This window comes from Oenanthe melanoleuca, chromosome 10, assembly GCF_029582105.1.
Source record: "Oenanthe melanoleuca isolate GR-GAL-2019-014 chromosome 10, OMel1.0, whole genome shotgun sequence".
NCBI lineage: Eukaryota > Metazoa > Chordata > Aves > Passeriformes > Muscicapidae > Oenanthe > Oenanthe melanoleuca.
In genome coordinates, this window is record NC_079344.1 from 18,389,111 (window position 1) to 18,411,553 (window position 22,443).

General features: G+C 42.5%; 1 protein-coding gene across 3 annotated transcripts in view; it reads left to right on the top strand.

The window, feature by feature from the left end:
* Positions 1 to 16,991, top strand: part of PEAK1 (pseudopodium enriched atypical kinase 1) — a 67,624-nt gene extending 50,633 nt beyond the window's left edge. For all 3 annotated transcript variants that reach the window (XM_056499374.1, XM_056499377.1, XM_056499376.1), the window contains 2 exons: positions 182 to 930; positions 9,686 to 16,991. In XM_056499374.1, coding sequence (XP_056355349.1) covers positions 182 to 930; positions 9,686 to 10,843 — 1,907 coding nt within the window. In that variant the 3' untranslated portion in view covers positions 10,844 to 16,991. The remainder of the gene's footprint in view (positions 1 to 181; positions 931 to 9,685) is intronic.
* Positions 16,992 to 22,443: the final 5,452 nt, after the last annotated feature.

A 22,443-nucleotide genomic window follows, 5' to 3' on the forward strand; every position in this document is an offset into this window, starting at 1 on the left:
TCATTTACTTTGTAATTAGTTCATCTTTTCATATGTGTATCTAGGAGTTTTTGAGACATTTGGGGGGCAGGTCCTGGTTAGGGTTTTGGGGGGTTTTTGCCTTCAACAGCTTTGCAGAGAGAAGCGGCACATATACTATACACATACTTTAATCTTCTCTTAATATTACCTTATTCCACAGGGCAGTCCAGAGCAGCCATGATCCCTCCAAAACAGCCGAGGCAACCCAAGGGAGCTTTGGATGATGCCATTGCCTTTGGAGGACTGGCGGAGCAGGAGACAGTGAACAATTTGCAGCCAACACCACCTCCACTGCCAAAGAAAACAATTTTGAGAGCTAACACAGAGCCAACTCCCCGCGATCTGCAGAAGCAGGCTCTGGAGAGCAACCTGTGCATCATGGCCAATCCCACCTATGACATTGAGACCAACTGGGAAGCGAGCAGCGCCTGCTCCTCGGTCAGCCTGGAGCTCAAGGTGCTGGACAACGAGTCGGGAGATTCCTTGGACAGGCCGGCAGAGAAGCTGAGGGCCACCACGTCAGCCACGACCAGCGTCTGCAGCCTGAGCACGGCCAGCGCTAAGGAGCGCTGCTCCAGCAGCATGGAGTCGCTGCCGGGGAGGCGCCTGTCGCAGGCCCGGCAGGCGCGGGGCGTGCAGAAGCCGCAGCGCCAGGCGCTCTACCGGGGCATCGAGAACAGGGAGGAGGTGGTGGGCAAGATCCGCAGCCTGCACGCCGACTCGCTGAGGAAGCTGGCGCTGAGGTGCGAGGACCTGTTCATGGCCGGCCAGAAGGACCAGCTGCGCTTCGGCGTGGACAGCTGGTCGGATTTCCGCCTCACCAGCGACAAGCCGTGCTGCGAGGCGGGCGACGCCGTCTACTACCCCGCCTCCTACGCCAAGGATCCCCTCAACAACTACGCTGTCAAGGTAAGAGGGGCTGCAGGAGCCCAGCAGTCGTGGCAGTGGCACAGCAGCCACACTTTGCACCACATCCAGTGCTGGTACGTGGCTGAGAAGGAAGGTTCCCGAGATTCCCAGCCATCTGTGGCACTGGTGTCTGCTGCTCAATTGCATATGTTTTTATTGCAGCTCCAAAATGACTGAAAGAGAAATCAACACATCTTAATCTTTATTGTGGTCATTGCTTAATGACATTTTGAAGGAAAAGCTGTATTGTTTTAATATTTGTCGGCAGTTTTTTGGAAACTCGCAATAACAAAATCCTTTGATTTGCCTGCATGCAGAGGAAATTAAATCATCATTCCTAGTTAAGAAAGTTTTCCTTAAAAATGGAAAAGTTCTCTATTTTCAGGGCCATGTAATGTTAAATGTGAATTCTAGGGTAATAGACCTTTCTGTTCCCATACAAGGTCTTAGATTTTCACCAGTGCTCATTACCAGCCTTTCAAAAGCTCTGAAAGCCATCACTGTTTGCCTTATAAATTCTTCAGCTAACACATTAAAGAAATAAGATTTACTAGATTTACTGCTAATATATGAGTGCCTAGCTGGCAGCTATCTCACCAGTTATTGTTATTTCATGGACTTTTATATAGGTAGTTCTTTCTGAGTGCTTTATCTCTGCATTTCTCAATGCTTATCTGGTGGGAAGATAGGGAGACTCATAGCACTGTCAGGCTTCCTGTGTGACCTTGAGTAAGTCACTGAACTTCTGACTCCTCCTTGTTGAAACTGAGATAAAACATTTATTGCCTGACACAGATGTGTGAGGCCTGAGCTGTTATTCCTTGCATTTGACATTCTCACAAGGGTGGTGCTTTACAGGAACAAAATGTTGTTACCACTCCTGCATGACTGTTTACAAGTAAGGTATAAAAAACTGAAAGGTAAGATTGGTGCACCCATTATGTTATTCTGAGACCTGAAAAGGTATCTTTTTAATGCAGATATCTGGGTCTAGCCATTTATATTGCATTAATTATTAAGGACTTGTTATTGGAAAAGCTGTGAAGTGAAATGAAATATAGATGTCTTGGAGCTGCCATGTCCAGGGAAGAGCCAGACCATGAGTATATCAGGCAATCAGCTGTGGTTCAGAATTAGCATCTGGCATTGCTTGGAGGGTTTTGCTTTATACAATGATGCAAAATGCTTGTTTCTAGGGCCCAAAGTGGTATTTTTCTATATAGGCAGGTTTGAGTTATCACTAAAGTGATGTCTTTTTGCACATCACAGATGTGCCTTTAAAGTATTCCTTGTGTCATTGCTCTGTTATCTCCTGTCCTCCAAAACACATTTCCCTTGTAGAAAGCCAGGGAAAAAAAAGAACAGTGGTGCAACATGGTCAAATAGGTGCTAGCTAAATTTTGTTTTTCATAATTCAGGTGTCTTAAAAATAGTTCTCTGACTAATAAGGTTTATTGCACTGTAATAGATGAGGGTGAAGTATCCACAAAACACCCTTGAGCTGGAGGGCAGCAGGAGCTGTTGTGCTGTTATGATGAGAGGAAAAGTTCCTCTTGGAAATACCCCCCTGGCACTTCATGTGATGGAGGAAGGTGTTGGCCCCACGCTGATCTTTGACTCAAAAGACATCACTCCAGCATCAGATTTGTCCAAAAGCTCATAACCACAGATTGCTGTTTCATTACACAGAGATTTGGGGATTTTAGCTTTAACAAATATGCTAGTTTTTACTACCAGGGGTATTTTTTGTGTAGCCAAATTACATAATAATCTACCTTCAACAAATAAAAATGTCTTCCTGCCATTTTAAGTCCCTCGTCCCCGAAACAGGATGGAAAATCAGTGAGATGAAAATTACTGGTGTGCCAATGGAATCCAAAACAGTCTTCCTGTTATTTTGGATCAAGTCTTAGAAATACACTTTGAAAGTATATATGGAGCCACATCTCTGGATGGTGTAAATCAGTGTAGCTCTTTTGAGTTTTGCAGAACTACTCAAGCGACACTGGCTAACAATTCAGACAATTCTTAAGTTTTATGATTTTAATATTAGATCTGAGAAACAATGTCATAATGAGATTTTTTTCTTAAATTATTATTCTCTTTGTAGAAAATTAGTGATTCATCCCCAAACAGTGCTAATAGTCTTGATACATAAAATTGGCTTTTTAATATTCTATCTCCAAAAACAGAATTACAAAAGCATCGTTAAAAATTCAGCTCTGACCATTTAACAACTGCTGAATTAAATTTAGAACAATGAATGATTTGTAGAGGTGAATGTTCCAGTGCAGTTTTACATTCTGGTGTTTCACCAGTAAAAGATGTTCTGATAAATTTGGTGGAGAACGAGCACAACTTGTTCTGTTGGGGTGGATGTAAGAGGAAACATTCATAGGGATGTGTTGTTTCACAGCACTTTATTGTGCTTTTAGCTTCAACTCTCACCTAATCTGCTAGTAAACACCCAGTGCAAAAATAGCTGCAGGAAGCCACGTGGAAATTATTTTGACTGAAACATTAGAAATAGTCATGATCAGAAAAGTACTTTTTCAAATGGAAAAAATAAAAAGTTCCCTTTCAAGAAAGATTTCCATAAAATTCCAGACCCTGAGGTGTTTTTCTTTCACTTAAGTGCAGTACCACCTTCTAAGTAGTTGGTAGATGTGGGGCAATATGGATAAACATTCCCCTGAAACCACAGTCTTATCAGTAATTCCAAATATGTGGTGAAAAGGTTACACCAAAGTAAAAGCAGCACAGAGCACCAGCTCTTTGGACACAACACATTGGGTGAGTTCTGTTTTTAGTGTCCTGACACAAAATGAATAAGGCACTGATGTGGCAGCAGCATCTTTTATTTAAAAATAAATAAATAAATTTGATTACTCAGAAGGAATAACAGACAATACAACTACTGAGTCATGAACTGCTGACATTAACTACTTCCACTTTCAGTATTAAGCTCTCAAAGCAGACACTGTCCAGTATGACAGGCTGACTCACAGAAGCCATGATTCAGACAGAATCACGTAGAACAACAGCCATAAAACCCAGCTGGCTCTGGCCACAGGCACGTGTGGCAGTGCTGGGCAGGTGGGGTAACAGGAATTGCAGAGGTGCAGACAGCTCACAAGGAGCAGTTCAGATGTATTGCTTTGATTGTTCCCCTAGCAGTAAAACCTTAGGATTCCTGGTAGGGTTCATGTCCCAGGTATAAAACAGAGGAATGCAGAAGTAAGCAGCACTGGGCTGAACTTGGCTGGCAGTCTCATATTGCAGCTGACAATTATTTTCTAGTCATGTTTAGTTTGTCACAGTGTGCTAAGGTGGTTTTATTTGGTAATTCACTTTCCTAGTGGAGCTTCCTGTTGAAGGTTGTCCCAGAACTTCGTGCTTCAGATCAAAACAAAGCAATGTACGTTCAACTTCAGCCCGCTCCCAGTTCAGTCACAGCAGAATAGAATTCTGTGTTTTGGCAATCGTTAAAAAGTCAAAGCTCTATTCCAAGGCCAGATGAAGAAAATGAGGTCAATCAGAGATCAAACTGGCCTCCTTGGAAAACAAGGTTGTGCCAAGAACAAGCTATCAATTTGGGATTAGCAAGCTTTCATTCTACGCAGAATTTCATTTGCAGTTGTCCCTCAGTGCAGTACAACAAAGTGGCACAGATGGTACAGTCTGTGTGATCTTCTGCGTTCCTCATTTCCAGCTCTTGGAAATTCATTTCCCACAATATCCGTCGTGCTTTAGTTCACTAACGCCGTGGAAACATAGGACAGAGGGGAAATGAGATTCCCTGCTGGGGAAGTGAGAGTCAGCTGATGGCACAGTGGGCTAAGGGACTCATAAAGGGAAAAGAAAAGCTAACACAGAACATTTTGTAGAGATCTGAAACGTTCAAATCCTGCTTCTTGGGCTGGGAGCACTGAGGAAAACTGAAATGGCCGCTTATAAGGAAACCTGGCCTGTCCCTATAAAGGCGACAGAGTTTGGGTCATGTGGATGCATTAAAGAAAAGATACATGATGACAGAGCATCCAGTGGAAAGGAATATGGATACTTTGCATTCCTTCCTACTTGGACTCTCCTTTTTTCTCATTGCTTTCTTGCATCACATGGAAGGGTATTTCACCAACATTGCTTCATCTTTTGAACAACCAGCTCTTTATCAGCTCATGAAATAAGGCTGGCCAAGCCCTTATCAACACCTTCCTTTCAGCTGCTATCACATGCCATATCTTCATAGCTCAGCTGGATGTATTTCATTAAAGCAAATGGTAAATGACTCATTGATCCTACTTTCTGTGTTAGTGTTTTAGTCAAAGTATTTTCACTTTTTCTTCCTGTGACAAAAAATAGCACATAGCAAATTCCTGTGCTTCAATATGTAAAAGGCACCAGGATTTCCATCATTTTGAGTAGATGACTGGAACACACAAAAGCTTTAAAAATGCAAAGGAAACTAGGCTGTATATTTTTTTCCAGGTTTGACACAGAATTAACCATCACAAGCAGAAAAGCAGCTCTGTGTGCACTTTAGAAATTCATCACCAGCAGTTGGAAATACTTGCTAGGGAACCCAATAAATTTCACAGTTTGTTTCCTAATTCTTTTCAAATGTAAATCTGACTCCAGTCGCATAACTTAGACTCCAGCTCAAACCATTTTGAAAGTTTTAAATCTTGGTTGTAGGTGATAGTGAAGCTATTCCAGTACAAAATGCTTGGGTGAGAATAATTGCCCATTGATGGTATTAAACACCAGTAGTAGTAGTATTCACTACTCTATTGCAAAATGGTAATATAAAATAGACTTCTGAGTAGAACCTGAAATTAAAAGAATCTCAACAGTGCAATGTAAAACCCCAAGCGTTACCTGAAGAGTAGCCAGACACTTACAGGAACATCAGATTACTGCAGGTCTGTCTTCTAGAAGGTGCTTTATGAATTCAGACAGGTGTGTGATTTGTTATCACACTCTGAGTTTGAGTGCAGCCTCCAGACAGCCCAGCTTTCCCTTCCTCCTGACAGTTGCAGAGTGCCCAGTGTACAGATTTTAGTGTTTGTGTAGTCAGCAATTTAATCAGCCTGAAATAACCCAGCTGCCTCTTTCACTTCTCACTTCATGGTGTTTGTAAACAAAAAGCAAGAAGCAGAAAATACATCTCTAATCAGATCTCAGCTCTCTTCTCTTTGTAGATATTGAATGCAGGTTCATGTACCCATCTACTTCTCTGTATTAAACAAGAGAACTGGAAGTGTCCAAAAGCCATTTGTGGGATTAGAGATTTTTTTTTCCCTGAATTGGATAGCTTCTTTAACAGCAGAACAATAAGGAGGGAAAATCTCTTTTAATGGATGCAGTCATTTTAGTATCAGTCTTAACCATGATACTATTTAGTATTTAGTGTCTGGTTTGTTAATAACTTAAGTTCTGTTTTATTGATATGGAGAGGAGTCTGAAGCAAGACCTTATGTTTAAGAACTGATTTTGGGGAAAGTTTGGCCCTGCTGTGGCTTCCTACTATAGAGTGAACACCACTCTGAATGTTTTCAAGAACACATGGAGTTAGTAATGTAATTTATTCTTCCTATGAAGTGTTCTGAGGATCACTGTACACAAAGCTCTGTGCTGCTGAATGCTGGAGAGGTCTCCACTGGAATACTGAATTTATTATAGGCTGCCACTTTTCAGAAAGATGTAATACATGGGGAGAATCCAGAAAAGAGCAACACAAATCAGAGGATCAGGAATAAAGACAGAAATAAGGGCTGGGTATTTGCAAAAATAAAACAAAGAAGATGGGAAAAGTTACATTTTCCCCAGCTGTAAAGGTAGGTATCGTGTTCAAGGATGGGGATTGGGAATCAATTTTTAGCCAATCAACAAGGAGAAGGGCTGTCACTTTAATGTGAAGCAAAATTGACTTAGGATTGAATATTGGGAAGAATGATAAAGAAGACAGAAGAAGCAGAACCCTATAGGTGGGTTTAGTAGGCTGGAGAGACGTTTCTCAGGGATGACCAAACAGGTGAGACTGGCCTTGCAAGCCACTGGCTCAGGAAGAACATCCTCTGCACCAACAGCTGGATGCCTTTGGACACAGATGTGCATGGCCAGTCAATTCTGAAATAGAAGAAAGTATTCCCAAATCCATAGAGCATGGATGGAAGTGTGCTTCTATACTCTCACAGTTCAGGGATTGGCCATGCTTTCTAAAATGAGGGAACCAAAGGTGATTTTGAGAGGTACAGATCCTATCTCCAGTTTTAACTGAAATAGTAGTAAATTTGAGAACATTCTCTGAAGTAAGTAGGAAAAAGAGACTGCCTAGGGCTAAAATTAGATACTAAGGAAAAGTCTTGATTTCTTTGCTTTTCTTTTTCTGTTGGCAAGGAGAAATCCTTTTCATAAACTTTGTAAAAAGCCTTATATTTACCAAACTGAGAAGTGCATATTGTTTTCAGAGCACATACTTTGTGGATTATGTATTCCTAGCAAAATATCAGTTTTAGAGCTGGCTGGTGGCACTAGAAATCCTCTGTGGATGAAGAAATAGAGTGCAGTAGCTAAGGCCAAATGTAATTCTTGACATTTTTTATCAGCAAGTAAACTTGACTTTAAAATTAAACTCTTTCAGAATGAGGTTTGTTTTGTTGGGTATTTTGGTTTTTGTTTTTGTTTTAAATTAGGTCACTTAAGTATTTTTAAAAACTAAAGGCTCAATTGTAACATGCTGAACATTTTCTTGCAGTTGGAATTGAGTATTCCCATGGCTTGCTGTGCAAGAAAAAGGCCATGGGCTTGAAGGGCACAGAAGAAGGAACAATTTTGTTTTCCTTAATAGCTCTTCTCCCAGTCAGATTTGATACACACCATGTGTTACATTCAACACATATATATGTGTCTGTCTGTATAGCTTCTCTAGTTCTGCAGTATTAAGTATTTAATCAATCTGGGGGCTTTGGTCTCAAGACAATCAGCTGGCATTTTCTTTTCCTATAGAATTCCAAGGTTATTGCTTTATTTTTGCCTCTCTAACCCTTGAGAAGGGACCAGGGGGCATACATGCCACTAGGAAGTCACTTCATCTCTAACAAGGCAAAATACATTAGAAGATTTAAACGAGCAAAAGCCGCTGCATAAACAGGGTAAGGATCAGCATTTCCTCTCGGAAATAAAATTGACTAGAAAATGCATTTTTCAAATCAGTTTTGTGTGTTTGTAGCAGTTATAAACAGGCAGTTTTAGTGTACATAATGAGTAGGGAAATGTAAGTGCTTGTAAAGTATGGAAATACACACTCTCAAAGACAAGAGAACAATGAGAATGTTGGTACAACTTTTATCTAAGTTCCTATGGTTATCTGACAATGCAGTTTTCTGATCAGCTACCATAAAAGATTAAATCTCCCATTTCTATTTCTTAACCACATATAAAATATGAAAAATTGATGTGTGTGTTACTGACAGGTAGTTTATAACTTACCTGCAGAAGTTCTGAGAAGGGGAAAAATGAGAAACAGGAAGAAAAGTCATTTGGGCTTGGATGAGATCTGGGTCTCTTGGTGGTGCTGATGGTGTATAACAAGTGTTGACTTGTACTAACCTTGGTTATCTGGCTTTCCTTGGTTTCAGAGATGAGCCAAAGGAAGCTGTAACTTCATATGAAGAGAGATGACTTCCTCTTTTTTCTTCTCTGAGCTTTGCACTTAAAAGCTGTTGATGAATTATAACAAGTGAATATTTAGACTCTAACCATGTAAAAGATTAAAACATACACTTAACCTTACAGGCTTTGAATGATCTGAATTTAGTAGAACTAAGGTTAATACGCGAAGGTCAGCACAGCTGAGTCTTTGTAATTTTAATCAGTAAATGCCTTAGAAACAGAGGCTCTAACAGGACTTGTCCAGTGACTTTTGTCAGGGGTTGGAGCTGCCAGTTGTTATGGCAGTGCAAACAATTAATAAGGATAATTACTATGTTGATAATGTGCATATCAATAAGATACTTCTGGACATAAACACAGCTATATATGGCAAAAAAACCAAACTGTATGCTTTGGATGTTGATAATTGATTGAAAGCAGTTAAGGTACCAGTTCTACTGATTGTCCATTCATCACCTGGGGCAAGTGTGCCTGGCAGGAGTCTGTGCCATGCACACATGCACCCTCCCTGCAGACACTGCTGCAGCTCATGGATTGCAGTTCCAGTTACAATGGGCAAGGAGCAAACATCAGTCACCCAACTGACAGGGCTTGACTTGTTATGCCATACTATCTCTGCCATGTGCAAGCGTTCGGTCAAATGCTTTATGCATATTTCTTTGTATCCCCTATTGCTAGTGATTATTTTTATTATGTTCAAGCTTCACATAAAGCTGAGAGAAGTTGCAATAAAATGATAGGATAAACAAGTAACTGTAAAACAGCTTTGCTGTGCATTTACCATGTATCAGCTGCTGTTCTGATTAAAAACTAGAATTGTATTTTCCAGTGGATCCTCTATGCAGAGGGAGAGATGCTTGCATGTATTGGTCTGCAGTTGTTTACTAGCCTATAAAAACTCTTTGGGTGCCTTAAACAGTCTGCCAAGGTCAGCTCATTTAAAAAAAGGTTCATTGCTCATGTTTAGGCCTAGACTGGAGATCCCATCAATAAAGTACATACTAAAAAAAAAACAAAACAAAAAAAAAAATATATGTATTAGAAATGGAAGAATGATGCCTGTTGTTTGTTTTTTCCCCAGATCTGTAAGAGCAAGGCTAAGGAGTCCCAGCAGTATTACCACAGCCTGTCTATCCGGCAGAGCCTGGCTATCAACTTTAACATCCAGCAGGACTGCGGCCATTTCCTCGCTGAGGTGCCGGTTCGCCTCCTTCCGTGGGAGGACGACGAGGCGGCGGATGTGGAAGAGGAAGAGCGGGAGGAGGAGGAGCAGGAGCCCGAGCAGAAGGGCAGAGACGCGGCCTCCAGCCCCGAGGGCTCGCACAGGGGCAGCCCCGGCAGGCAGGGCACCCTGAGCAAGCCCCGCAGCCGCGTGGTGGTGATCACACGCGAGGTCCCGCACCTGACCGTGGCCGACTTCGTGCGCGAGTCGGCGCCGCGCCACGCCAAGAGCCCCGACCTGTACGAGAGACAGGTGTGCCTGCTGCTCCTGCAGCTGTGCCTGGGCCTCGAGCACCTGAAGCCCTACCACATCACCCACTGTGACCTGCGCCTGGAGAACCTGCTGCTGGTTCACTCCAGGCCGGGAGGCAGCACCCCGAGCCCCGAGGCCACGGAGCCCAGTCCCGGCACCGCCTGCCCGGCCAGACTGATTGTGAGCAACTTCTCCCAGGCCAAGCAGAAGAGTCACATGGTGGATCCCGAGGTTCTGCGGGATCAGTCCCGCCTGGCTCCAGAAATCATCACTGCGACGCAGTACAAGAAGTGTGATGAGTTCCAGACTGGCATCCTCATCTATGAAATGCTGCACTTACCCAACCCCTTTGATGAGAATCCAGAGCTGAAGGAGAAGGAGTACACTTGTGCTGATCTCCCCAAGATTCCTTGCCGTTCCCTCTACTCTCAAGGGCTTCAACAACTTGCCAGCTGCCTGCTGAACCCCAACCCTTCGGAGAGGATCTTGATATCAGAAGCCAAAGGAATCCTTCAGTGTTTGCTTTGGGGTCCACGGGAGGACTTGTTCCATGCCCTCAGTACATCTTCCAACCCCTCACGGAGAGATGCTATACTTCAGAACTGGCTCGATATAAAAAGGACGCTGCTGATGATCAAGTTTGCAGAGAAGTCCTTGGAGAGGGACTGTGGAATTATTCTGGAAGACTGGCTTTGTTGTCAGTACCTGGCCTTTGCCACTACAGACTCACTTCATCGCATTGTGAGACTCATGAAGCAGCACTAGTTGTAGAGCCTGTTGCTTTTTGTGAAGCATCCGACCTCTGCCCCAGCCCTCCCTCCAGCCTGCACTAGGGCTCACACTTTGTACAATGTTACAAAACAGCCTAGACATCAAAGTCAGCAACTCTGAGCAAATAGGTTCTAACTGGAGAAACTGCATCCTGTATCAAGTATGACGGAAACTTCACTTTTTTGCCAGGCCTGCTAGGGATTGATCACACGCATGACTGCATTTGGATCAGCCAGTATGTAACTTGATTCATATCTGGCTGAAAAGGAGAGCAAGCTTTGATACCACTATTCCTACCACTGTAGTAAACAAATTGCCCTCCTCTTCTGGGTAGTTTCTGTCATTCCCTACGTAGCATTGATTAGTGAACAGCAGTGACCAGAAGCAGAGACGGATGAGTGGTGAATGTGAGATGAATTATCCACCATGCCACAAAACACTCATTTGCTTTCACTCCACATACCACACATTTCCTCTCAGTCAGTCACAAGCAGGCTGTGCTTCTTTTCTTCAGTCTCGACCAAACAGATTCTCATCTTTCTCTTACACTTTACTCCATCTGTACTTTCCCCCCAGATGTGGTTTTCCCACTGACCATGGCAAGTGTCAGTGAGCACTAAGCACCTGTGTTCATTCCTCTGCCCTCCTCCTCTGCCTCACTGCCTGCCCATATCCTTTCTAACCATGAATCCAGGATTCATCAATGCTGCCTTAGTCAGACCATTACACTTAGCTTGAGACCTGTGCATTAAAATGCAAAATATGCACATTTTGTCTATCCCATTTCCTAGGCAACTTTCACCAGTCTGGACTCTTGATGTACTGTAGCCAAAACCACATTTATACAAGAAAAGTACAACACATGGTGGGCCATTGAAATTCCCCTTCCATCGCAGAAAGCACTAAAGCCTGACTTGAAATGGATAGGACGTACATAACCTCCTCTGACAATCACTGCTATGAATCAGGGATGAAAATAAAAGCCACCTCTTCTGTTTTTTGGTCTGCTCTTGTCACTTATGCCATACTGCAAAGTGAGACTGAAATTGGCTCTGCAGGTTTGTTGGCAGGAGATAGAAATGTTTAGTTTGTCTGTGCTTAGCAAACAGGCAACATGGAGACACTTTTACTGCAGACACAGTTCTCTGAAGGGTAAAAACAAGGGGGCAAAAACACTGTTGTTTAATTATTGAGGGAGTTGTCAAGTTTGGCTGACAGCACCAACAGCATCATGATCAACATTTCCTGCAGCAGTGCTTGGCTGCCCATCTCTTGTCTGTTGTAACCAGCATTTTCTGAGGTTGCTATAGACAACACCCTGAAAATGGAATGTTGTCAGAAGAGCTTGAAGAGCATCACAGACAGAGTTTTGGACTAGAGCAGGAATTAGCAAGGAGTGAAGAGTCAGAATTTTTAAAACCTCAACTTGAAGGAGCTTTTTCACTTTTAGAGGCCACTGCTGACTTCCTTGTGTGCCGTAACAGCCGTTTCCCATGGAACCTCTGCACAGCCAATATCTTTGCTCAGTATTGCTAGGCTAGGAGTTGTTTCCTGAGTTGCTCTGAAGAACGGTTCTGGATGCAGGGGGAAAAGCAATCCCCAATATTCTGACCTGGGTGATGGAAAGCCCTAGTAATGAGCCTGTGCTTCTCTCCTATGGATCTATGTGCAATCCTTGTATTATTTTTTAAAGCTGTACATTACAGTGTTCACTTTACACACCAGCCTTTACCCAATGCTAGATCTGCAGCCCTTTCTTTTACTTTCCTGGCACATAAATGTACAGATATCCATGTGTTCTTTTTATGGATTGGTGTTCCATTTTAATTGTTAAAACTGTGAGGAATCCATTCACTTCAGCCTTGAAACAAATAGCCACTTTATAGAGCATATGCATTCTTGGACCAGATGAGCAAACTGAACAAACAGTCCTGCAGGCTTAAAGTCAGCAAAAGTCAGCTCTGGATCCACGCCGTACATCGAGGGGTTGCCATGTCTGTGTTCTTCTCTGGCATCTCCCAGAGCTCAGCTGAATAGCGTGTGGAAGCCTACATCGATTGTGCCATGGTATAGACTGTCTTTATGACCTTCCTAAAAATTTTTTTTTTAAGTTCTGATGATTATTCTTTTGTTTGATTCACCTGTATCAGTGAAGGATCAGGCAAGGATAAGGATAATATATTTTAATGTGATATGTATGTTTTTCTTTCTCTTTTTGGCGAAAAGGTGAGGATGGCGGCATTGATGCAGAAAAACAGGACAGTGCATTAAAAGCCCAAGTGCAATGTATGTAGTTGAAGTACTTCCTCTACATCAGGAAAGAAAGTTTCTACACTACTACTGAGCAGCTCATAGAAGAACCTTCACAAAGAATCTCCTGTTCAGTGCAGCCCTGCTTTATCTGGACACAGGAGGGCAATGCTCCCATAGCTGACATACACCGAGCATGCAAGTCACTCGTGTACTACCTGCTAGCTATTAGTGACAGCGTGCTGAGCTGCCAGTGGGGCTCCTCGTTCTCTGTGGTCTGGTTTTGTGTTCGTTCTGTAGTGTGTGTGTGTGCACCTGACTTCTCAGCTAGCTCAGATAGGCATAGGACTAACCCTTGGACCACCTGGCATTGCAGTGGGGGATCCCTGGAAACCTCTGGGTGTTCCCTGTTTAGGGACACATGTTCCCACTGTCACCTTGATGTCAACACGCACATGCAGAGTTGGATTTGGAATGTTGTACAACCGTACGCATTAATGCAGCTGGTCCAATGCCTTTGTATCTCTAGCTATCTAATTTCAGTTTGTATCTTTTGTGATGAACCAGTACTCATTTTAGCTCTGCAGTATAGTCAAGCATGGATAGATGTTCACTACCAATCTCTTTCTCGTGCAGCACTGGGTAAACTTTAGCAATTTGTAATGTTGTGTGGTTTTTTTCTTTAAAAAAGAAAGAATGGTCAATGTGGTCGAACCTGATCTGGGCTGAGCTCTTCCTTGAGGAGCTCGAGGCCGACTTTGCAGATCTGCCCATAACTGATGATTGCAACTGTGTTTGTGGTGGTTCTCCATGCTGGCACCAGATTGTGCCACGTAACTACACAAGAATGTATGCATTAAACTGATTGTAAACAAATCCTAAGAATGCTACAGCATAATTGCTAAGCAAAAGGAAAAAAACCCGCTCTGTTTGTAACAGGATCCTGTGTATGGCAGGAACAAAACCCCTGGCTGTGCATGTTAGAACGTACTTGAATACGTGCACAGGTCTTGAATTTTTTTTTTAGCAATGTCGCACTTTCAGTGAGCTCAAGAAATAGGAAGAGCTGCAAATCTAAGATAACAGTATTGACTGTAAATATATATTTTTCTATTAATAAAAGCTGTCATTCAAATATTTTTAACATGAACTCTAAAGATTTTTCCAGTGTAAACTAATTTCTGGAGAAATCAAATGCTTGTTTGAAGAATCATGGTGAGTGGTTTCTGATCCTTTTAGAGCCATTTAAACCCTCTCTAATATTACAGAGAGAGCACAGTGATTGGATTCACAAAGTTTAGTGCCTTGTCAAAAACCTGAAATGTAGCTGGTCAGTTGGTGGAAATCTTATTCTTTTCATAACAGCCCTAGAAATAATACTGCCCATGTAAAGATGCAGAAGACTTTACAAAATTAAATGCTGTACTTTGTGTGATGCTGGGTTGATCTATTCCATAAAATTTGTGTGAATGGGTTCCTTTAAGTTGCTTGCAGTACAGCATAAAGCTGAGGTAACAATACTGTGGGCTTTCAAATTTGGGATCTGCACAGGCAGAATAACAGTGGGTACCAAGTGAGTTGTTGCAGCCTGACCAGGCACCAGGAGAAGCCTCTTGCTCTGACAATCTGCTGCAGAACTGCATTGCTCTGGGAGCAGCAGGGAGGGTGGAAGGTGCTGCTCCTGCTGCAGGTGCTGCACACCACCCTGGGGCCATGGTGAGAAATGCAAACTGTTCAAACAGGAGTGCTGAAAGAATGCTCCTGAGATGCTATGGAAAGTGGGTTTGGTTTGTATTTCTTAAATGGGAATTATTGCTATTTATCTGTCCAACCTCAGATCTGATCCGGTCAAAATGCATAAGGTGAACATAAAGAGACTCTACTCGTAAAAGCTTGCCTACAAATTTTGAGGAATGAGGAAATCCAGGATTTTCTTCTGGAGCCCTTGGAATGTCCAAATAGAGGAGCCTGGTCTCACTTCACTATTCAGACTGATGAAATCAGTAACTCCAGCCAGGATACCATGTTGCTGCCCCACAGAGAAGAGTGCAGGTAGCATTTACAAAAATTGTTCCACCTTAAATCTTTAATGCTCCACACATCCCACCCACAAGGTATGAATGGATCATTTTGACATGTTAACACAAGAAAATTCCTACATGTTATAGAGAAAAATATATTATTTAAATAAACTATGTGTGTTAAGGTTCAGCTACTTGCAGAATTTATTCAGCAGCTTCACACTGTAGATCCTTAATTTTAACATGTATTTGCTGCTGAAATAAAATGTATTTGTTTCTGAATTCTTGTGCTGAGATTCCCATCTAAATTAATTTTTTTGTTTGTAATAACAAATCCATATGTAAATATAAATTAAATGATCCTGTTTTTATTTAAATCAATTTTAAGCTTTCTGAGGGATACAATAGAAACTGAGTCAGACATTTTAATGCACTTTCTTTTCCCCCTTTCTCCAAATTGACTGTTTCTCAGTACAACCAGTACTTAACTGCATGACTAGACCATCAGTTTTACTCTGATTTTGCAGAGGTGGTGTTGGTTCTGCTAAAACTCCTGTAAGACCTAGAGCACAGTCAGAGCTCTTCAGCCAGCACAGGGAGGAGATTGTGATTGAGTTGTGCAGTAAGATAACATCAAAGAAGTACAGAATAGAATTTTAAATACCTCTATAAAAATACACCTGTGGAAATATTCTGTAAACAATCTTGTGGATTACAGAGAGAAGAATACACAAAAAAATACTTTTCAAAACACTGGGGAGAAATTTCTTAAGGGCACCCTCAACTCCAAAAGAAGGAGCAAGTCTCTTTCCCTGTTGTGTTGCAGAGAATTTCTGGTAGATATTTGTGTGGATTTTCTTATTCACCTGGATGCAGTATTAGAAGGATGGGGATTTTGAGTAGGTGTAGAATGTAATTGAAATAATTTCCTGCAAGTCTCCTTGCATTGGTGCTCCACTCAGCATTTACCTGGAAACCACAGAATGCTTTCAGATCAAGCAAAATTGCCAGTGAGAAATGAAATACTCAACTTAGCTGTACATAAGCATTTTACCACTCTACAGAATTTGAGAATTTGGTTTGTATTTCAGACTATAAAGATTTTTTTTTCCCATAAATTTAAGGGGAAGATTTCAGGGATTTAGAAGAGGTTGAAGCTTTTTTTTAATATGGAAGAAATATTTGTTCATAAATATATATATACATACATATATATATATATATATGAGTGCATGTAGCCATGTTTTAATATATATGTATGTATATGAATTTTGTATCCCAAAAGTATTATTTGCCCCTTTTTGCTTGAAAAAGTATATATATTATATATTGTATATATAATATATATTTTAAGAGTGTGTAAATTTTAATATAGTCATTTCATAAATAACACCTCTTCAAAAACTACTCAAAACTTCTGTTTCCTTGACCTTTGGATTGTTGGTATTAGAAGGTTTTGCAGTTGAAATCCTTGGGTTTTTTTCTTTTAAAACTTAATTATGCTGAGCATTTAAGAATATGTTCTTGTTTTTAATAAAAAGGGGAAATTTATTTTTAAATTAGGGATTCAAAAATCAGTGAACTTTTATAAATGGGATTTCTTTAAATGCCTTGAATAAGGGATATTTTTTTTTTTTAATTTCTTTTTTCAGTTCCATTCTTGTGGGCAATTTGTATTTGGAATTCCTGGTTGCATTGCTTTATCTGGTGCTTCATATTGATATTTACACATTTTTATATGAATAAGTATATAAACTTCAAGCCTTCCTTTGTGATCAGGGGCAGTTACACTCTGGTTTGCTGTGGTACTTTGCTGTGTACTCTGTGGCATTCATGTTACTGTGTAAATAAACTAGTTTTATTACACTCAACATCAAACTTGCAGTTTGATTTTTCTCCCTCCCTGGTAATTAGACAAAACTCTGTGTTTCTGAGGCAAATGTCTGTGGCCAGTGCAGCAGAGGATTGAATTCCCAGAGCAGTGGGCTTGCAGCAGCAGCAGTGCAGCTGTGGCAGCTGCACACTTGGGCGAGGCTGCTGCCCCCGTGCATCCCAGCTGCAGGAACTGCCAGGGCTCTGCACACTGCCCCAGCCCCCACCTCTGGCATCTGCCCTGGAAGCCTCACCACAGCTGGCACTGGTTCAGCTCCATCTGGACAAGTGGCAGCAACAGCCCAAAAATAAACTGGCCACCAGTGGCTGCTGTTGATTGAAGCAGTGTGTTGTAAGGGCTGCTGGGAGAGAAGTGACTTGGCACCTCGGTGACAACGGCCACACTGGGGACAGCCCTTGGCATGTAAGCAGCTGAGCCAAAGTTAGACATTTCCCTGGAGTGGACAGGGTTTAAATGACCTGCTGAAAAGGAATAAAATTACTCTTAAGTCACATTTTTGCATGCAGTGACAAAGCAGGAGGATGCCTCCAAGGCAGTCTGCGGTGAAATTCATTGTGTCTGATCTGTTACCTTGAAGCATCCAACCTGATGGAGGGTCTGTGGGAAACAGATGGGATAATGTGCATCTTCCTCAGTCGTGCAGACACACTTCAGTGGCACTGAGATCAAACAGCTCCATTTGTACCCACATTTGACAGGCAGCAATGGTAGCTGCAGATGCTAATTTATTAGCATAGAGCAGACGACACTGTACACGTCGGAGCAGCGCCGTGCTCCTGCATGACAATCACACTGCTCACAAATACTCTTAAAAGAAATAATAACAACCCAAAAAACCAGCCTGCAGGCTCTATCCTCCCCACAGTCACAGTGGCTTTGCACAGGTATGTCATCACTTTCAACAATCAGAATTAGTTGAAGTGTAACTACTACCTGCCCTTCACATTTATTCCTCAGACACTGTATGAAAGCCTTTCAAAACCAGTTTAAGCTATTGTCCTCATCCTTTTGAAAAGTATAAAGCTAGCTGACTCCAAAGGTGTCAGTAAATACACAACACATTTAACAGCCTGACAGAAAGCCAGAGTAATCCCTGTTCACTTCAACAAAGTGCCATGGACTTAAGCTAAACAGAGTTCGATTATGCCATTCGTCAGTGGCAATCATCACTCTGCAGGGAAAAGATATGCAAAAATAAACTGAACCCTTGTCAAGACATGATAATTATACTAGTTTAACTAAAATCTGTTTGAAATTAATTTAGTTCTGTTAGTGCAAACTCTCTTGTGGGTGTCCTTAAGCAGTGGCAGTCTGGCGTTCTCATTTCAGCTTGTGCCAGACATGAACACAAGTGGAACAGATGCCTGGTTTCAGCTGATGCAAAAATGTCTGTATCAGATTTTTCACCAGCTCAGAAACTCACCCAATAGTAGAGCATGATAAACCTTTCTTTTGCAGAAAGCCTGCCTGCATCACTTGAGCTCTGCAGGCTGCTGCTTTTGCCCCAGTTAATGAGCTTCTGTGGTGCCCCACAGGAATCACACTCCTTACCCAGAGGTGCTTTTAGCCAGGCTCAGAAGGAAACAGTTCCCAAGGCAAAACTGCTCAAGTGAAATATTTGCCACAATGCTCTCTGCAGAGAGAGGCTGTAGTTTCAGTTCTGAGCTAAGACTTGTAGCTCTGTGGAGAAAGATACACATTAAAACACAGTGTTGGGCCTTCAAATCTACTGCACGTGGTGAGGCAGCACTGGAGCCTGGTGCTCAGCCCACCCCCATGGAAGGTGGGGACAGGCTTCCTGCCATCAGTTCAGTGCTTCCAAATGAGCAAAAAGTCATTGTGTGGCAAACAGACGCCAGGGGAGTCACTGGGAGAGCAGGTTTGGAGGCTCTGAAGCAGATTTGCTGGTGTCAAATCAGAGAACTCAAAGTAATAGCTACCAAAGGTGCATTTTTGATGACATCTCCTGTTCTCACTCTTTGTTTTGCTGGCATGAGGGTGCTATTTTTGTTACATTGCAGCTGGCAGACTCAGAACATGCATAGACGAAAGCACTGGAAGTAGCTAAGAGTAATTGAAGGTAAAATCACAAAACCCTATTTCTTATCCTCCAAAAAGAGAAGGATTGGGAACAGAGAGGTTTATTGCTCAGGTATTTACCTATGCCTGCTCCTTTTGGTACCAGCCCTAGTTCAAGAGCTGCACAGAAAGCTCCTTTTCCCAGCTGTTGCCTCATGTTTTACAGGTGCTAGGAGGAGCCCATTCTCCCCTGCACAGCACAGTGAGAGACAGAACAGCCCCAGGGACAGAACTTGTGTGCAGTGGGGCTGGGGGGCACTTACAGATCTCATGTCAGATGCCAGATTATGCCTGATTTCACTGGAGTCTTCATGGTCCAGATAAACTGCAGTGAATAGCAGACTAACCGTAAAAACAAGGAAATCCCTGCAGTGTATCTACAAGAAGCAAGCTATTAACTTTGCATATCTCCAAAGTGCAGAAGGACATAAATGTTCTTCTAAAGAAAATGAAGAATTAAGGGGAAAAAATTCTCCTGACTCCTACATGGGCACTAAATTTGAATCAAGTTACTGTTGGAAATGGGCCAGTAGTCTTGCACCACTGCAAGCATCAAACCAAAAGGAACTTCCCATAACCTGTGAGCCATTCATGCAGCTTCTCTTGGCCAGGGAAGTCTCAAGTCTTCTTTGAAACTTTTTTCCATTTACATTACTGGGAAAAAAAAGTTTTATGCTCTGTCATATTAACCCTTCGTCTTACGTATTTGTTTGTGCAGAAGTCATTGCTAAAGCTGCAATCACAGGACACCAGAGTGTGCTCCAGCTTCAAACAAGAAAGAACAACAGGAGGTCAGAAAACAGGGTAAAACATGACAAATGTTTTAATGGCATTAGTTACAAATGTTTAAATACCACCCAGATCCAGACCTTCACCATCCCTGGCCCTTGTGCAGCAGTGACCTATTCAAACAATTTCTCTGTGGCAGGAAGCATTTCTCCCTGTACCTTGGAGCCCCAACATCTCCTTCCATAGGAACTGCAGCACACCGTCCTGATCTCTTCCTTGCTGTGAGACCTTTTTTGGAGGTTTTTGAGGTGACTGGGCTCAGACTGAGGGGCTAGGGGTGAGGGTGTCAGCATTCTGTAAAAATGGCTGAAGGTATTTAATCTACAGCCCATCAGCATCCTATTTACTTGTCCTGGGCAGACATGTGCCTAGAGTCTTAACTTGAAAATTCTGGACATATAAGAAAGTTCACGTAAGAATACTGACTTTATTTTTTACTAGGAATTAGTCTGTGTTTATCCAACTCAACATCCCCTCTGGGTTGTGGCGTTTTTTTTTTCAAATAATTCAAATCCATCTGGAGTCTTTTACAACTTTCTGCAATTTATGCTAATCTTGAACAGATTTCACTTTGTGATTAATTACTTCTTCCTGAAAACTGGAAACACTGAGCTAAGACTAGTTCTTAGGCAAGTTGTCTGTTTTTCCTAAAGAATTTGTACTTGTTACATTGGTTTTATTCTTTCACAATTAAAAGGGTTTTCTTTTTCTTCACTCACCAGAAGTACAGTAAAATTACAGTGTGAGTTTTGTGCTGATCCTAAAGCACTTTCAAGAAGGGATTAATTGCTATGCTACAGATCCAGGAACTGATGGACAGAATGGCAAAGGAGTGTATAAAAAAGACACAGCATTTGGGGGCAATAGTTTGCAGAAATCCAGGGCCTGTTCAACTAAACCATCTCCTACAGTATTTCTGTTTGCATTCTATTCACCACTGACTCACAACTATCCACCATGACTTGACAGCCTCCATCAATTAAATCTATTGCAGAATGATTTTTATAGAATTATAAATTTGTTTTGTCAATTTTAGTAACGGTTGCTCGAACATAAAAATAACAAGATTGCAGTCCCAAAAGAAAGGCATTCAAAGCTATAGCCAGGTGAAGCAGCTCTGACACATTTCGGCTCCAATACACATCTACACTGAGACTATGTCCTCTGTCACTTCACCATCCTCTTCTGTCTCCCAGGAGGTGCCAATACCTCTGGTTTGCAGGAGACAACTCTGCTTTGGAGCATCTTTCCCACTTGGACCAGCCTAATTCCCAGGCATTGCTGAGCAGCCTTTCTTACAAAGAGGACATTCGGAATGAGCCTCATTAACATGAATTAGAGTCCAGTGGTCAACTGCCTTGGCACCCTGTCAGCAACGGGAGCAACAGTCCATCTCTTAACTCCCAAATCTGCTGTGTTATTAGGCGGATGGCTTCAAGCAGTCTCTGCTGGAAGCTCCTTAGGTCCTTGTGTGATGAGCACATGCAGTTCATGTCATCCCCAGAGGTCCCTTCTGAGATGGCATGACACCTTTCATGACCACATCAGTGTAAAACACACAGAACAGAGCCCCGGAGCACTTGGGCAGAGAGTTACAGCCCATTGGAAGATGCCAGTTCACCGAGTAAATCTCCTTTTTGCTATTGGGTAACTTGCAAACAGCAAACTGTCAAGGCTCATTCTTCTGCTGTAGCCAAAAGGTGTCTCTGTAACAGGGATCCCTCCTGCTGTGCTGGGTACCCTTCCAATAGTGCTGCCCTGGCAAAATGCCATCTGTGAGCAGCACAGCACAGGCCCCATTCAGGCATCAGGAGCAGGAAGAGGGGAGCCAGGTGGAAAATGGCAGCCCAAGTCTGCTTTAGAGCTACTGCCTTACTAGAAGGGCTGTCATTATAGCACTGTTGCCAGTTTGACAGGAAAAGACAGCCAAACTGCCTGCTTCTGACAGAGATCCAAGGTGGTGTTTGTGAGAAAATGAGAGAAGCAGCACTGTCCCCTCAACCTAAGCCCCTGTCAGCATCTGTCAAGCACTGGCAGACCTGGCAGTCCTGCAGCTGGCAGCTCTCAGTCTCCAGAGAGCTGGGGACCTTGTGACAATCAGAGAAGTGGCCAGAGAGCCTGACTGGTGGCTTCCCAACCAGCTGGTATGAAGCAGCTGCAGAGCTGCTGCACACTGCTCTGTGCACAGCCTGCATTTAGCTGTGCATCACAAGTGCTCTTGCCAGACAACAAGGGCATTCCCAACATCCTTCCCCTAAAAAGGCTACTGGGCAGGCAAATGGTATCTGCCTAAACTGAGAAAGAGAGGGTTGCAAATGGTGTAGCCAGAGTTCAGTGGAACTGTGCCTGCCTAATACCTCTAAGCATCTAACCCCCAAATCCCATTAGTAAGTTTAAATAAGTCTAAGAGGACAAGATGTCAGACTTACCATAGACCTGACTCTGGAGTACTCTCCCTTCTAGGCTAAGCCTGTCACCCATGGCTGACACTACTGGTTGTGCACCGTAGAGGCTTGTACCAGTAACAATCACCAGCAAAAACAACTTTTCCATAATACTTT